Source organism: Acanthochromis polyacanthus, chromosome 12 (genome assembly GCF_021347895.1).
Source record: "Acanthochromis polyacanthus isolate Apoly-LR-REF ecotype Palm Island chromosome 12, KAUST_Apoly_ChrSc, whole genome shotgun sequence".
NCBI classification, from domain to species: Eukaryota; Metazoa; Chordata; class Actinopteri; family Pomacentridae; genus Acanthochromis; species Acanthochromis polyacanthus.
The window spans coordinates 715,586-733,629 of record NC_067124.1 but is presented as its reverse complement, the minus strand read 5'-3'; the positions used below and the strand labels follow the sequence as shown (position 1 = coordinate 733,629).

General features: G+C 43.8%; 2 protein-coding genes across 2 annotated transcripts in view; both read right to left on the bottom strand.

Moving 5' to 3' along the window:
* LOC127536355 (uncharacterized) overlaps positions 1–5,536 on the bottom strand; it is an 8,187-nt gene extending 2,651 nt beyond the window's left edge. Inside the window, exons 1-5 of the mRNA XM_051956365.1 lie at positions 5,529–5,536; positions 3,106–3,511; positions 2,420–2,895; positions 2,168–2,223; positions 1–1,509 (exon numbers count right to left, since the gene is read on the bottom strand). The exon at positions 1–1,509 is cut by the window's left edge and continues 2,651 nt beyond it. Coding sequence (XP_051812325.1) covers positions 1,247–1,509; positions 2,168–2,223; positions 2,420–2,895; positions 3,106–3,511; positions 5,529–5,536 — 1,209 coding nt within the window. The 3' untranslated portion in view covers positions 1–1,246. The remainder of the gene's footprint in view (positions 1,510–2,167; positions 2,224–2,419; positions 2,896–3,105; positions 3,512–5,528) is intronic.
* Positions 5,537–5,611: 75 nt separating this feature from the next.
* Positions 5,612–18,044, bottom strand: part of bckdhb (branched chain keto acid dehydrogenase E1 subunit beta) — a 61,122-nt gene continuing 48,689 nt past the window's right edge. The window contains exons 9-11 of the mRNA XM_022208989.2: positions 16,895–16,981; positions 7,158–7,304; positions 5,612–6,007 (exon numbers count right to left, since the gene is read on the bottom strand). Coding sequence (XP_022064681.1) covers positions 7,164–7,304; positions 16,895–16,981 — 228 coding nt within the window. The 3' untranslated portion in view covers positions 5,612–6,007; positions 7,158–7,163. The remainder of the gene's footprint in view (positions 6,008–7,157; positions 7,305–16,894; positions 16,982–18,044) is intronic.

Sequence of the window (18,044 nt, the reverse complement as noted above, 5' to 3'; positions counted from 1 at the left end):
TCCACAGCGAGGGCGAGCAAGGGGAGTCACATCAGAGGCTGCTTGTGTGGCGAGTTAAAGAGTACACAGAAAAAAACACAAGGAAGAAAAAAATTCTACTTTTCATGTTCTTGTATGCGGTGAGTGCGTATAAGGATGGAAGAAAACGTGGGTACCATATTAACAGGGAATCAAATGACTCCATAGAAACTAAAAGTGTCAGACAACACATTTGAGGATGTCAGGTTGGGCTTTTCTGACATTTTACAGACCAAACAACGGATTATTTGAGGAAATGACTGACAGATGAAAATATTGTTAGTCATCCTACTTTTTAGCTTTTAGCTCAGTGTTTGAAGCACATTCAAGTGGAACTGTCAGCAGAAACGTTGTATGATTGTTATGTGTTGGTTGGGGGTATCAGTGAACCTCAGACTGCCACAATATGAAGCAAGATTAAAGGGTCAGCGAGGTATACTGGGTATGAAGTCTCACAAAGGTGTCTGTCTTTTAGCCTGCCAGATCACCATGGTAACGGACTGTCAGCTAAGGATGTGTGTTATATCTGCAAACCTGTTGAGCTGTAGATCAGTAAACCCATAAATGTTGCAGCTGATAGAACACTGATTAGAAACTTCATTAGTTCATGGTATTTGTAACAGATAACTTTCAATCACTATCATTTTACTCTGTTTATGCCAGAAACTGAAGTGATTTGCAGAGTATCATGAATACCATGTCTTATTGCATGGAATTTAAAGTTTAAGAGTTCTAACATACAGCCGTCACATTTAAAACAAAGAAAGCATTCAGAGATCGCAGTACTCCACCAAGGCTGCTCAGTCGCTGGATCATTTCTGACGGATGAAATCTTTGAAGAATTTGTGGTCCTCAGAGGTGGATTTGTAGTAGGATCACAATCAGCTGATGTAGTGTTCACTGGTTGTCATGGTTACAGTGACGCCGTGTTGCTATCTAAAAATGATACAGAAATCTTTAACCAATCCATGGATCCAGACTATAAGCTGCATCACTGCTAAAATCTGATCACTTGGTCCTTGAGTCATTTCTGAGCTTCACTGGAAATTTCATCCAAATCCATTAGTCTGTTTTAGAGTGATATAGCTCAGAGACAGACAGATGCAGATCATCACTTAACTCTGCAGGGTTCCTTGGCAGAAAAATACCAGCCTGCCTTATTAAGAGTGCACTGAGTGGTGAAATACTACAGAGTTATACATCATTTTCAGCAAATGTTGCTGTTTGTTCATTTTGTGGAGAAGAAAAGTCGGATACCTCTGAACACCTGGAGAGCAACACCTGGAGAGGTACACCTGGAGAGGAACACCTGGAGAGCAACACCTGGAGAGGTACACCTGGAGAGGAACACCTGGAGAGGAACACCTGGAGAGCAACACCTGGAGAGGAACACCTGGAGAGGAACACCTGGAGAGGAACACCTGGAGAGCAACACCTGGAGAGCAACACCTGGAGAGGTACACCTGGAGAGCAACACCTGGAGAGCAACACCTGGAGAGGAACACCTGGAGAGGAACACCTGGAGAGCAACACCTGGAGAGCAACACCTGGAGAGGTACACTTGGAGAGCAACACCTGGAGAGCAACACCTGGAGAGGTACACCTGGAGAGGTACACCTGGAGAGGAACACCTGGAGAGGTACACCTGGAGAGCAACACCTGGAGAGGTACACCTGGAGAGGAACACCTGGAGAGGTACACCTGGAGAGGAACACCTGGAGAGGAACACCTGGAGAGCAACACCTGGAGAGCAACACCTGGAGAGGAACACCTGGAGAGGTACACCTGGAGAGGAACACCTGGAGAGCAACACCTGGAGAGGAACACCTGGAGAGGAACACCTGGAGAGCAACACCTGGAGAGGAACACCTGGAGAGGAACACCTGGAGAGCAACACCTGGAGAGGAACACCTGGAGAGGAACACCTGGAGAGCAACACCTGGAGAGGTACACCTGGAGAGCAACACCTGGAGAGCAACACCTGGAGAGGAACACCTGGAGAGGAACACCTGGAGAGCAACACCTGGAGAGCAACACCTGGAGAGGTACACTTGGAGAGCAACACCTGGAGAGCAACACCTGGAGAGGTACACCTGGAGAGGTACACCTGGAGAGGAACACCTGGAGAGGTACACCTGGAGAGCAACACCTGGAGAGGTACACCTGGAGAGGAACACCTGGAGAGGTACACCTGGAGAGGAACACCTGGAGAGGGACACCTGGAGAGCAACACCTGGAGAGCAACACCTGGAGAGCAACACCTGGAGAGGAACACCTGGAGAGGTACACCTGGAGAGGAACACCTGGAGAGCAACACTTGGAGAGGAACACCTGGAGAGGAACACCTGGAGAGTAACACTTGGAGAGGAACACCTGGAGAGCAACACCTGGAGAGGAACACCTGGAGAGGAACACTTGGAGAGGAACACCTGGAGAGCAACACCTGGAGAGCAACACCTGGAGAGGTACACCTGGAGAGCAACACCTGGAGAGGTACACCTGGAGAGGAACACCTGGAGAGGAACACCTGGAGAGCAACACCTGGAGAGCAACACCTGGAGAGGTACACTTGGAGAGGAACACCTGGAGAGCAACACCTGGAGAGCAACACTTGGAGAGGAACACTTGGAGAGGAACACCTGGAGAGCAACACCTGGAGAGCAACACCTGGAGAGGAACACCTGGAGAGGTACACCTGGAGGGGAACACCTGGAGAGCAACACTTGGAGAGGAACACCTGGAGAGGAACACCTGGAGAGGTACACTTGGAGAGGAACACCTGGAGAGGTACACCTGGAGAGGTACACTTGGAGAGGAACACCTGGAGAGGAACACCTGGAGAGGAACACCTGGAGAGGTACACCTGGAGAGGTACACCTGGAGAGGAACACTTGGAGAGGAACACCTGGAGAGCAACACCTGGAGAGCAACACTTGGAGAGGAACACCTGGAGAGGAACACCTGGAGAGGTACACCTGGAGAGGTACACCTGGAGAGGTACACCTGGAGAGCAACACTTGGAGAGGAACACCTGGAGAAAAACACCTGGAGAGCAACACTTGGAGAGGAACACCTGGAGAGGAACACCTGGAGAGCAACACCTGGAGAGGAACACCTGGAGAGGTACACCTGGAGAGGAACACCTGGAGAGCAACACTTGGAGAGGAACACCTGGAGAGGAACACCTGGAGAGCAACACTTGGAGAGGAACACCTGGAGAGGTACACCTGGAGAGGTACACTTGGAGAGGAACACCTGGAGAGGAACACCTGGAGAGGTACACCTGGAGAGGAACACCTGGAGAGGTACACCTGGAGAGGTACACCTGGAGAGCAACACCTGGAGAGGAACACCTGGAGAGGTACACCTGGAGAGGTACACCTGGAGAGGAACACCTGGAGAGCAACACCTGGAGAGCAACACTTGGAGAGGAACACCTGGAGAGGAACACCTGGAGAGCAACACCTGGAGAGGTACACCTGGAGAGGTACACCTGGAGAGGTACACCTGGAGAGGAACACCTGGAGAGCAATACCTGGAGAGCAACACTTGGAGAGGAACACCTGGAGAGCAACACCTGGAGAGCAACACTTGGAGAGGAACACCTGGAGAGGAACACCTGGAGAGCAACACCTGGAGAGGTACACCTGGAGAGCAACACCTGGAGAGGTACACCTGGAGAGCAACACCTGGAGAGCAACACCTGGAGAGGTACACCTGGAGAGGAACACCTGGAGAGGTACACCTGGAGAGGTACACCTGGAGAGGAACACCTGGAGAGGAACACCTGGAGAGGAACACCTGGAGAGGTACACCTGGAGAGCAACACCTGGAGAGCAACACCTGGAGAGCAACACCTGGAGAGGAACACCTGGAGAGGTACACCTGGAGAGGAACACCTGGAGAGGAACACCTGGAGAGGTACACCTGGAGAGGAACACCTGGAGAGCAACACCTGGAGAGGAACACCTGGAGAGGTACACCTGGAGAGGTACACCTGGAGAGCAACACTTGGAGAGGTACACCTGGAGAGGTACACCTGGAGAGGAACACCTGGAGAGCAACACCTGGAGAGGAACACCTGGAGAGGAACACCTGGAGAGGAACACCTGGAGAGCAACACTTGGAGAGGTACACCTGGAGAGGTACACCTGGAGAGGAACACCTGGAGAGGTACACCTGGAGAGGAACACCTGGAGAGCAACACCTGGAGAGCAACACCTGGAGAGGAACACCTGGAGAGGTACACCTGGAGAGGAACACCTGGAGAGCAACACTTGGAGAGGTACACCTGGAGAGGAACACCTGGAGAGGTACACCTGGAGAGGAACACCTGGAGAGCAACACTTGGAGAGGTAGACCTGGAGAGGTACACCTGGAGAGGAACACCTGGAGAGCAACACTTGGAGAGGAACACCTGGAGAGCAACACTTGGAGAGGAACACCTGGAGAGGAACACCTGGAGAGGAACACCTGGAGAGCAACACCTGGAGAGCAACACTTGGAGAGGAACACCTGGAGAGGAACACCTGGAGAGCAACACCTGGAGAGGAACACCTGGAGAGCAACACCTGGAGAGCAACACCTGGGGTAACAAAGACAGCTGATGACTGCTGTTGTGATGCTCGTTATCTCTGATTGGGGTTTCAGAATTTGTGGAGCCGCTAATGCAAAGAAAGTGCAGCCACACTGAACCGGCTTCAGAGGTCACACCTCCAACAATGAACTCTAAAAAGTCAGGCCTAAATGTCTGTTAGTATGTGGTATGCAAGTTTATTATAAAGATTACTGATTTTAATGTTTCCAAACGGTTCTGATCTAGTCCACATTCTGAACCAGGTACAACAGTAATGCATGTCTGATTTAGCTCAAAGTCTGTTGGAAATGATCACAATCCAAAAAGGATGAAACCTGTTGATTATGGCGTCATTCTGAGCCCAAATTTCACCTGTAGACAGAAAAGTTCTACCATAACAGGCTCTCTAAAGACTTCCTGACCTCAAACTTTATATTCAGTCAAACCATCAAAAAAAGGGAACTAAAATATCACTACACACATACTAGCTGTGAGAATGGCAGGACTGGTTGTTTTTGTCCTTTTCTCTAATAGTTTATCTGAGAAACACGTGCAGCAGAAAAGGACAGGGTTCCAACAGTGATCTTCATTAATTCCATGACTCTCCAGATTGAAATCTAAAAGATTTATAAGACATTTAACAAGAACAGATACTTTTATTATTGAGGCACCAGTAAAACAGAAATGCCTTAAAACCTCCCAGCAGTTGTGAATTGCTGCCATGGCATAAAATTCTATGACTTTTTCCATGATTTTACATCTTTAAATCAAAGTGCTGCTATAACTGAACTGTTTTTTAGATTTTCCCAACAGAGTAACAGGATGAGCAGCTGCTCGAAAAATGAAATGAATACAACAAAATATCTTAACAAGTTGTAAAATTCATTTGTAAAATATGTTCTTTGACTTCAGCAGAAGATTCATCAAATAAAACCTTCCCATGATCATCGTTAGCATTTTTCTTTGCTTCCAAAACAACCCAGTAAAATCCCAAGAAATTCAAAGCCTTAAACCAAATGTTTTCACCAATTCTGATTATTTTATTTTCCTTAAAAACCACATATCTATTATGTTAGTACAGTAGAGTTCAGTTCATGTCAAACTAAAGAAAGACTGGAGGAGAGTTGGACACATTCAGTTAAAAGTAACAGCACAGAGAGGCAACCAAACACCATTAAACTCTACAGCATCCAACTTTTACTTTGGAGGAAATGAAATTATGAGCGTTATGTTACCAGATGAAGCTAAAACAGTTTCACCATATAGAGTGACTCAAGTCACTTTTCTTCTGTAATCCAGAAATATGGTAGCAGTCTTCTAGCTCGAGGACACACCGGGACATGGAGCCCATCTGGATCCTGCTTTCTGATTGGATGGTCAACAAAGTGTCTTTTCCTGGAAGGTCTCCACCGACTGGATGAATGAAGAGGAAAGGAGTTCAGGGCTACCAGGAGTTGGCTCACAGTTATCACAATTTAACAAGCGTACAGCTATGGACACTTCTTATTTGTACCTCTGAGGCCACACTCTGCACTGGGCCAGATGGACCTCTACCTCATAGACTGATGAGGCAGAGGTCCACATGTAAACACACACGTGTGCACAGTTTTTACACGTCTATTTATCTTTTTTCTTTATTTATTTCTTTGATACAACTGGGACCTGAGTACCAACTTTGTGCCACCTCATGTGAATACGAGTGCTGGCAGACAATTAAGAACCTTGAATCCCTGAATCCAAACAACGGGGATGCTCGTACAGCATTCTCCAGATGATAAATAAATTATGTACAGCATTATATACTACTGTTCAAACATCCAGGGTCACTTAGAAATGTCCTTATTGTTGAAAGAAAAGCAGCTTTTTTCAGTAAAGATAACACTAAATGAATGATAAATCCAGTGCAGACATAGTTAATGTGGTAAATGACTATTGAAGCTGTAAACAGCTGATTTTTAATGGAATATCTCCATAGGGGTACAGAGGAACATTTCCAGCAACCATCACTCCTGTGTTCTAATGCTACATTGTGTTAGCTAATGGTGCTGAAAGGCTCATTGATGGTTAGAAAACCCTTGTGCAGTTATGTAAAATTCTCTGGGAGACCACAAACTTTTGAACAGTCGTGTTTGTTTACTGCCAAGTCCAGGGTGTGATATCACCTGTTTACCTGACAGATAAAAACCAGGTGAGCTGGTACATGAAATGCATTCTGAGATTATAAATGGTAAATGCATTAGTCTGTGATGTCTGGACAAGAATAAACTATATGTGTAGTGAAGGGTTATAAATAACAGGGTTGTTGGTGTCGGAGAAAAGGTCGTAACTTTTTCTCTAATGATGGTTGTTGTTCTCCATGGCAAGTCGTAGTTAAGTCACCTTTTCATGCCTTTCTAACAACAGCACTGCAATAAATAACACAGATTACAGGGTAGCTGTTGGCAGGTTTAATATGATATATAAACTAAGTGTATGAAAATGACAAAATGTTCCGTCATAATTTGCTTCAAAAGGAGCCGCCGTATCTTTTCTACAGACGGCCTCGCTTCCTGCTACTGCCTACCTGGTTTTAGTAGTTGATCATCTTCTTGATTGCCTCAAAGCACTTCCATTTGTCTGGGATGTAGAAGGGCTCAAAGATGTGAGGGAAGGGGGTGTCATAACCACAGACCCTACTGATGGGAGCCTCCAGGTTAAGGAAGCACTCCTCCTGCAAGGAGAAACAAACAAACAGATGAAGACATGTACTGTCATTACTGGTTCAAAGATGTCAGCTCTAAAACGTCATTTACTCAGACGGGAAAGCTAAGCTAACATGTTCAGGCCATTCTTGATACTCTGGAAAAGCTATCTGGATCCAGCATGTCACAAGTTGGATCTCTGAGACCACAACATCCCGACAGAGCAGTCATCACTGTGTGTTTATCTTATACATATTGATTTGTCCTTTTTGTGATCTAAACGCAGGCCCACGTTTTCACACTATACGTCGATCCTGAGTGGTCAGCAGAGATGAATGTATGCTGCACATGTGGTCCATCACTGCATGGTGGCTGCTCTGTAGACAGACAGACCAGGTATTGTTTAGGAAATGAAGAAATGAACGGTGGAAACTAAATGCTGAGCAGAGAAGAGATTTTTCATGAGCTGCATTCACATCCTCACACTCCTCTCCATTTTAAACATCCATTTTTTTTATCAAAGCTTTCCTTTCAACTTAAATTTGTCAGAGCATGACACATACATGTTTTAGTGACTGTCAATAAGGCCTCCATTAATCAGTCAAGTTTTAGTTTTATCCATTTCCACTTCTGTTCCTGAGTTATGCTGTTGAATGCTGGCTTTAAGAAAAGTATAACATTATGCTATCCCAGTAAAGACCACCTTTGACCTTCTGGATCACTAAAGCTTTGACACTAAACGAGCATTTGAGAAATTCTCTTTGTTCAGGTGTTCCAGAGTGATGGATGGAAGGTTGGACAACCCTAAAACATAACGTCTCTGGTGCATCGGTTTGAAAATAAAATAAATATAAAAATAAATAAAAAGTTATGTTACAAAAATCTCAAAGTGACGATATCTACAGTGTGTGGTTGGGAGGTGCTTCAGGACAGCTGGAAGAGGAGAACGTCTCTACTTCAGACAGACCGTCATCCAGAGCTTCTAGCTGGAGTTAGTATTTTCATCTGCGGGTGTTTTCCTCCAAACTCAACAGCTCAGCTTCAACTATTTACAAAACTCCACACAACTAGTTTAGCGTTTATCTGTGTTTTAGCACATTATCCAAAGGAGACGTGACACAAAGCAGGACAAGTGTAAAATAGTTATTTTAGAATTTTAAAAAAAATCACTTCCATTATTAAGACTAATTTGTAAAACTGAAGCAGAAATGACTCGTTCAGGCTCCTCTAAGGACAGAACTCAGGCAGTTTGGCCAGAGAGCAAAACAAGCCCTGACTCGTGTCTCTGTATTGGCTTTTGACCTCTTCCCATGGAGAATAAGCAGAATGAAGTTGGCCAAAACACTCTAAATGGGACAAACCCCCTGATGAGTTAAATGAACACACTTGGACACATGCACAGAGATTTGCAGAAACAGACCTGAAGTACCCTATTTCACATTAAACTGACCTGAGAGCCACTGCAGCAACCGAAGCAACAACCCAGCAGCTAGCTGCCTTCATGCTGAACGCCTTCTCTGATACTGAACATTCTGAGTGTTTTCTGTGACGCTGACAGCATCACAAATTCAGCCATCCATGTAATCCCACATTATGAACCCACCAACTGGCTGCCATGAAGCACTCTGACACTTGTATGTTTCACACTATGTTTTCATTTCTTATAAAACATCTGGCAGAGTCCAGGGGAATGTCAGACTGGATGAGGAGCCCTTTTGTGCCTCGGTGCTTTTACAGCCTATAAAAAAAATCAACACAACAAGAGAAACAGAAAGACACAGAGAGAGAAGTGCAGCAGAGGCTTACTGCTCTGTGCTGACATGCTGCACAGGGACACTTCAGCACGATCATCAGGCTGCCAAATGGGAAGACAAACACAGAATGATCAAGACTGGATGTAAGATTGAGCCCATGTAGCAGATGAATACTGAAAACATCAAACCTATAAATCTAGTTCAGACTACAGGGGAACACTGCAGCATCATTGGATAAAGACGTGGCAGTGTGGGAAGACTGTGGAGGAAAAGTAGGACTTCAGACGGCATGGCCAGCTTTGGCATAATCCAAACTGCTGCCTTCTTCTTTCATCAACACTGCATGATCAATGGAAGTGAACCAATGGAAGTTTACTGCCAAAAAACATGTCAAAGAAGGGTTAAAGGCCTGGCAAATTAAAGAAAACATCTTTCAAGTTCTATATGTGTGTTTACTCTGAAGTGAGTTTACTGTTCTGTCTGGTACAGATGTCAAAGACACACTTAATCCTGCATGATTTAGAAACAGCTAACTGGATGCCATATAAATACACCTGCTTGTGAGTTCTATCAGCTCAGAGAGATGATATAGTTCAGTATCAATTAGCAAAACCTTTCTTTGTTTTTTTTAAAAGCATGGTTCTGTTGGTTTATACTTTCCCCCTCAAACTCCTCTTTCTAATCTAACATCACAAGTGATGGAGCTGCTCTGTACCGTACAGAGAACTGAGTGCTTTCTAAGTCCCCCACACTTTCTAGTGATCCAGCAAAATCCCTGAATGATTTCACCAAATCCCTCCTGAAACAAAACTCTTTCAACATGCTCTGCTTTTCTCTGAAATATGTCACATTACAACAGCCAAAGTTTTAAGCTGGAGTTTTAAATGCTGACTCACCCAGACCTGGGATTCAATAGTGTCATCTGTGGGGGCAAATCTAACGTTGGTGGAGACGGCGGTAAGTCAGGATCTGCTGTGGGCTTCAGCCTAACACTAAACAGTGTTCAGTGAGGGAGGCCGTAGGACTACTGCTTTGAATTCACAGCTCAAACTAAAGTCTAGCAGTGCAACATGTGGGTTATGTTCACGTGAATTTAAACTTGGTGAAGGGACCATCCATCTGCAGTAAAACCAGTAAAGACAATCAGTGTTCCAGTAAACAGTCAGCTAAGGCCTACCCAGTGAGCATAAGGGCTCTGATTTTGGTGTCAGACAGAGTAAACACAGAACCCAAGGTGAGTTCCACCTGATTTACTGTGGAAGGGTTTCTGCTGCTGTTTTGTGCCTGGTAGCTGGATCCAGAGCCCCACAACTGGCACTTTGCTCCACCCAGCTAATTAACTGTGATTAGCTTTAATGAATGTACACTGAATGGAGACAACTAGTTCAACAAACCCTCCTTCAGAACAACCTGACACCGATTCTGTCCAGCAGGTTGCGGCACATCCTGACAACAGCCGCTGTACTACGGTGATATGAAACCATAATCTTGGCATTTTCCGCTTCTCTTCCCTTTCAGTTTGCTTAAGCACATTACTTTCATGTGCTGGCACAAGTCCATGACCGGAGGGACTATGGAGGGTATTCAAACTGAACTGAAGAGAATGAATTGAAATAAAACTGAGCTGTGTATTAAAAGTGCATGTAAGTAGACGTAAAAAGCCTCTCAATCTGAACTGTGAAAAGCTGATTCTTTGAAAATGCAAAGCTTTCACTGAAAAGTTGTTCTACATACAGGACAGACTGCAGGCATGTTCTGTTTCTCACACAGCCTCTAGAAAGCAATACTATGTGACTGGTGTCTTCAGGTTATCACGTCTTCAGAAGTAGGTATTAATTAAAAGAATCGGTCTTCAGCCTTGATTTGAAGATCATTTTCACATCATCAATGCATGCCATGACTGTCAAACAGCTGAAGTTAAATGCTGTTTTCTTGGCCAAAGTTAAGGCTCGTTTATTGAGAGAAATAAACTTTGTCAGATAGATTGTTAGCATTGAACAGGAGTGAACTTGAACAGACTGAGCCTGGAGCAAAACTCTTGGCTTCAAAAGAAGATGCTGTCTTGTCACGGCTTTTCCATAAATTTGCTTCTGTGCAGACTTGACTGTAAAGCACTGCTTTCCCACTGTATTCATCTGACATTGGTGTTTTTAAAGATAAGCAGTAAATGAGACTTTATTCAAGGCATTTATGAAATAGTGGATTTCTGCAGGAAACTCTACCAAAAAAAACAACCTTTCCCCAATAAAGGAATCGAACACCATAATCTTTTTTTATCACAGCGTATTAGTGGGAGCGGTCGAGATCACAACCTCCAGACCTATTCTCTGTCCGACTACAGACAACCAGTCAGACAGTACCAGGGAGTTTGCCCTTTTGTCTGGATCTGATCTGTAATCTCCTCTAAATACATTTACTGGAAGTGGGAGAAAAGTACAGTAGTCTGAGAGCGTGCCACCACAGCTGGACAGGGGATGGCCACACAACTCAGATTTCATTCAAATCAGTGTTTATCTTTTGGGAAGTGCATCATTATATGTAATATACTTAAATGTCAGAATAAAAATATGTCAACATAGCAATACCAAAAAGCTTGTGTCCAGCAGTGGCACAGGATGTAAAAATACTTTTAGTTTAAAATCGCAGTGATGATATTGTGTCTCCTGTCGCACAAAAAACAGAGATTGTCTGAAACACCCGCAGATTGGAGGTTAGAGTCAGACAAGGGCAGGGAAGTGCCAATACTGCATGCTTTATCAGCTCAGACAATGCAAGGCCAACTCATTTCAAATTCAATAGAGCGCTGGCCTTCACTGGTGTTGGTTTGAAGACTCTCTGATTGTTGGTTTAAGTCCTAAAATCTGATGTAGTGAAGTTCCTTCTTGCCTGAAAATGCTGCAGATGTAACGACACCATTGCTTCCTATAGAATGTGCTGATCTATGAACCATACTTACCTGACTGCTAAAGCCGGCACTCAGCAGCTCACAACTCAGCTAAGCACTGTAAAACTACTCTAGGAACATTCAACCTAGAAATCTATGCTGGAAAAGACAAGTAAAGCTCAGATGTTCACAGAGTTTGGCTCCTTAGGGTTGGTACATGAAACCTTTGGAAGTCTGACTCCATGTTTGTGAGACCGTCTTCAGCACATTAAAACCACTGACATGTTGACAGGACAAAAAAAAATATTTAAAAGATTTTCATCAAAGGAAGCCTTTTAAAAACTCTTTAGTTGTATCCTGTAATGTATAGTTTTTGTGGATGGTCAGCTAACATTTCCAGTGCTATCTTTATCACCATGCTACGATGAAAACTACAATATCTAGAGGTAATTACAGAATGTACCATATTTACAATGAATCATGAAAACAGCCAAACCTGTATAGATCAAAAAAGTGGATCTGAGTGTTCTGTCATCATTGTGCTGAGTCATCATAGGCTGCTGGTAAGGTTTGGCTTTCATTTAGCTTCCAATTCAGATGCACCTCAGGTGATCTGCAGTGTCAGCACAGTGAACCCTTTGAATGAGTGAAAAATGACTGTGAACTTAACAGATAAAAGGTTTTCTACTTGTATAAGTCAATCGAGGCTTGGGTGTAGGCTATCTGATGGGAACAAGAAAAAAAACTCTGTTGTGTCTGGCACTGTGATGTTGGCAGTACATCCTTTAGGTTCTGTAGCTGTGAGTTAGGGTTCTCACAGATTGGGCTTGTTCTACTGCATCCCACCAACGCTTGATCAGGTTGAGATGTGAGCAATCTGGAGGCTGAGTCAATGCCTTGGGCTCTTTGTTATGTTCCTCTGGCCATTACTGAGCAGTCCAAAGACTGAAGCATTTTAAAGAAGCCTCCTTGTGTAAACACTGACTTTTAAAGGCCATTTCATGTTTCGCCTGATGGAAGAAGACGTGTTGGGGGCTACAGGGACTAGTGGGGCACAACACCCCCTGCTTCTCATTCAGACAAGCCTGACAGGCAAGCAGTAGTCTGATTGTGATTCAGAAGGCATTTGTGGAGGCCTTGATCTTCAGCTAACACCAACTGGGCCAGAGTGGTAGACTTTAAACCAAGTTCCATTACAGTACCACAGCTCAGTTTGACGTCCTGGGCTGGTTGTTGGATTCTGTTTGCTCACATTACACAAGTACAGCGGAAAAGCCTACCAGTGAAACTATGTGCAGGGAATCTAACCCCACCAATAGCTCTGGGACCCTCTTAGTCACAGTGTCCAATACATGCTGGTATGTGGTTGTGAATAAACTGTGTAAAAAAAGATCTGAGAAATCAAAACCTCAGTATTGTTTTTAATATTGTATGTGGTTTATGTTATATTCACTTCTTTCTAACAGCTTAAAGCAGGCAATAGTTCACATAATATATGGTGCTCACAGTTACACAGCATTATATTGATTGAAAAATGTGTTTTTCTTTCAAACGAGCAATCAGCGAAAGCATGCAGTGTCTAGAATCAGAATCTACTTTTGTCACATCTGCAGTGGTTTGTAAAGTTCAAACAAGGAGGGTGATTCACCATTTCTCTCTGTGCCTCCTTGAGGTCCACAAAAGCATCGTCTTCAGCCACATCTCTCTCTGCCCTGCTCTGTTTCATCCAGTCATCAGTTAAACTCTCAGAAAAGGGCCAGCCAATGACACATTATTAAGTCACGAGGGTTGTAGCTGCAGCCTGATAAAGGAAACTTGCTGAACTCTACCCTTCCTAGTCCTTAATACAAAAGAGAAAATCAAACCCATAAATGGATTTTTCTGTAACAATCCAGAAGTCTGAGGAATAGTATTAGAAGTGAGTAGACCCATGTACAATATAACCTAAATGTTGCTTACAATAATTGGATTCCCTTTAGGTTGAACAGAAGTGTATTCGATCACAAGTAAAACTAAAAGCCAACAGTTTAAATTTATTAGATTTGAAATAAGGCTCCACAGAAAAACTTGATGCTACAAAAGTTAGTCTCATTGAGACTGAAGTCTTTCTTTACCAGTGTTTTGTGTTGTTCCACCTTCTCTTTAAATATCCCCACAAATGTTATTGGGTTCGAGTTACTGACTTCTATGTAGTGTCATGATGCAGACATGCAGATAGAAACAGCCCAGAGGTCCACAATTCCAAAAGTTCTGCTGTTCACAGGTGTTCTGGTGTTCGCTCACAAACCTCTGCAGGCTGTGGTGACTGCAGTTAGTTTACAATCAATTCCATTGGTGACAATTTAATTTTGAAGGAAAAATAATCAAAAAGTCATAAAATCCTCTTCGACCACTCCAGCAGCACAATCCAATCTCTTCTGTGCATCCATGTACTTGGCATTTAACAACATGTGGGTTTTTGCCAAAATGTGTCCAAACACACAACTTCTTTCAGAGTTTTGACTCTGGATCCTTCTGCAAAATGAAAGTAAGTTTTGGTTCAAACTTTCAAGTTCAGTTGGGAAAGGTGATGTGAGATGACCAGGCAGGTTCTGGCTTCTGTTGGCACAAAGCAAAGCTTCACATGCTGTAGGTTTATTCTGCTGCTGAGCCATGTGCTCGTAACCGTCTGGAATCTGTGAAGTGTTAATGGATCTGAGCGCATCTTTTAAGAGGAAGGGCTTATTGGCCATTATAGGCTACTGTGGGCCAGCATGTCGTTTATTTGCTAGAAAGCCTTTTTGTATGTGTTAAATACGCCTATCAGTTTCTCTTTGAAGACAGAATATCTATAACATAATGCAGACTTTAACAGTGTGATGGAGGCCTGTAGGTCAAGCTGCATCCTGTTAAAGCGCCACATTCAACCATTTGAAACGTTTCTTTCCAGCAAGAACATCCAAAACGCCCGAGGCCATGAAAACAGCACATCAATGCAATCAGTAAAAACAGCAACAACTTACATCACCCGTACACAATGTGAAAACATGGAAACATGGAAATGAAGGGGATGACTCACTGGCCATTTAAGCCCTTACAGACAGGGAGGAAAGGAGCATCTGACTGACAGTACATGAGGAGAGGATCCATCCATTGGTTCAACAGCTCCATCTTATCCAGGTAACACATCCAGGTCATGTGACTTTTGAGGAGACGGCCATAAGCGAGACACACACTGCTCATTGAGAGGACAGTGGTACTAACGGCTACAGGGAGAGCCTTACAAGGAGAAAACCCACATACTGAAGATAATCACCTCACCACACATAAGTAGATGCAATTAAGAGTGATGGGAAGAGGAGGACTTTACATTTAGTCATGCATCGTACTTAGCTCAGAATTTCTCTTCAGCTGTCTCTGACATGTCCTGGTTACAGCGTCCAGACCTTTAGTACTGCCAGCAGCAAGAAATAGTTTATAAATCTAATTTGACCCACTGAATCCATAATTATATACGAATAGCATGAACGTACAAAATAAGTTCTGTGTAGCTCTGTAGGTTTCCCATGTTTCAGAGGCTTTTAAAAAGGTCAGTACTACTTTATAGAACAGGCTGAGCTTCAGAATACTATCAGTTTGCATATCAGTGGTATTTTACGTCTATGGAAAAACTTACTAATATTATTGGGTTGTGCTGATACTGCTAGTACCTCTCTTTTCTTTATGATGATGTTCCAAACTTTGAACTGCAGGTGTCAAAACGATATGGTCAAAAAATTCACAGTCCCTCCAGGAATTCACGATGTTGCGATCACACAAATTCACGTGAAATCAACCAATCTCAGTGAATTTTGCGCGGCCTTGCAATTTTGTCCAATCACCGCAACTTTTCCGCAATTTTGGCCCGCCTCCCGTGAGTTCCATCAATCATAGCAGCTCCCAGCGCAAACGTAATGCACGTATGTCACCGAATTCACTTCCTGTTTCTGGTTTGAAGATGCAGACATGTGCGATACTAATGTCTCTGATTTACCAACAAAAATTACTGCTGAAGACCGTGATAAACAATTAATTCACTGATGTTCTTCACCAAAGCGGAGCTAAACTGTTTTACAACCGTGCAATACTGTGGTGGAATACAGAAATAAGAAAAAAATCATTGACTGATACACTTTTTTAAAAAACACAAAACGTATTAGAACGGCTGAAATGATCAGACAACAGACCACATAAATCACCATGATGGAAACTGTTGCATCCAGATCCATTAGAGCACTGAAAGAATGAAGGTAAATTAGATTATTTATTCCACCAAAGAACACGGCGGAGTTATGTGACGATCAGCGTGTGTGAATCCTTCCTCTGTTACCAACATCACTCAGAAACAGACTCAGGGATTTAAATGAAGTTTTCAGGGTCGGTCAGAAATGACACAAGGACCAAATGATTAGACTTCAGCAGTGATACGGCTTAAAGTTTGGATCCACGGATTTGTTCAGGATTCATAGCAGCACGGCGTCTGATAGCGGCACGGTAACCATGGCAACAAGTGAACACTACCTCAGCGGCCTGCTGACGATCACATGATTGTGATCCTACAACAAATCTACCACTGTGGACGTATCAGAAATGACACAAGGAACAGTCTTAATGAAAATCTTCTAGCTATGATTTCTAAGTGAGATTCACATCATCAGAACGTTCAAGTTATTCTGAATCCAATAGTTTCTAAATCATGTCTAATGAAAAAGGGTCCATTTCTGGGTTCTTTCTGGCAATGAGCTAACTCCACAAACAGCTGACATGCTTATGACCTACAGGAAGCATCCCTCACACATGGAACCCCACGGCTCTGGGGCTTTTAGAAACATGCTGTGTGAGCTTTTTTACAAAATGTGAGTTTCTCATCCGGTGCAAATGACCAAGATCAGTGTCTTTGGGAACTAAGTCCTACTCCTGGGAGCAGAAGATCCCAAATGAGTCCACATGAACACACACTCACCTGTACTGCAGAGCTGATTTCAGCAGCAAAGCCTCCTGTTACCGGGGCCTCATGACTGATGAGCAAACGTCCAGTTTTCACCACCGACTGAAAAACACAGAGAGAAACAAATCAGCAACAGATGTTTTAACATGAATAAACTGTATGATAACCACAACCACACAGCAGTCAGATGAGTGGATTTCTGACTTATACTATCTAAACATTCAACGCTTTATCGTCTCATTCTATCTTGGGTGACATATGGAAGTTCAGCTCCCTCAGGAACTCTGATAATTACATTTAACCGTTACCGGCTGATGGAAAAAGCAACAAACATTTTTAAAAAACACGCAAACAACTTCCTATAATCCAAGAAGGCTGCAGCATACATTTTATATTTGCACACAAAGGCCTGTGTGTTTGTGTGTACTCTGAACGTTTGAGATGCTGAGTAGAGGTGAGAGTGGAGCTACTGAACGTGGGCCGGAGACGGGTGTTACCAAGGAAGAGTGGTTCACATACTGCCTGCTGTGGTAGGCTAAATCTGCTTACTTTCCTCAGTGTGTGTGTGTGTGTGTGTGTGTGTGTGTGTGTGTGTGTGTGTGTGTGTGTGTGTGTGTGTGTGTGTGCATAAAATGGATATGACACAACAGTATGAGGGCTGATTTAGGCTGGTACACAGGGCCAACGGGACAATCATGGACATTAGAGGTCTAAGCCTCCCAGGCATTTGCATTTGGGTTTTCTGTAACCTGACATTACTGCAGAAGGATGCCTCTGCTCCACCCGTTATCTACCACAGCATAAAACCAGGACTATACTATAATCTCATCCGTTTGCCACCGCTCCAGACCAAAGCTATGTCTGTTTTCTGCAGCTTCAGCAAACCTTTTCTCTCCTCTGTCCAGCTGTAATTGTGTTGATAAATTAGACAAACACCTCTGACACGCTTCACTATTTACCTCCTGCACTAGTTTGGGATTCAGTCTTTAACAGAAATGTGCAGAGCCTCGTGTGTGAGTGGACTCTCTGCGCCATGTTTAAGAACGTGCACACACTTTCCACTGCACAATGCACATTTCATTTAAGCACAGCTGGGTGAACATTACATACCTCTCCACCCTTCAGAGCCACAAACCAAACCAAACTGCCATAACCTGCTGAAAAT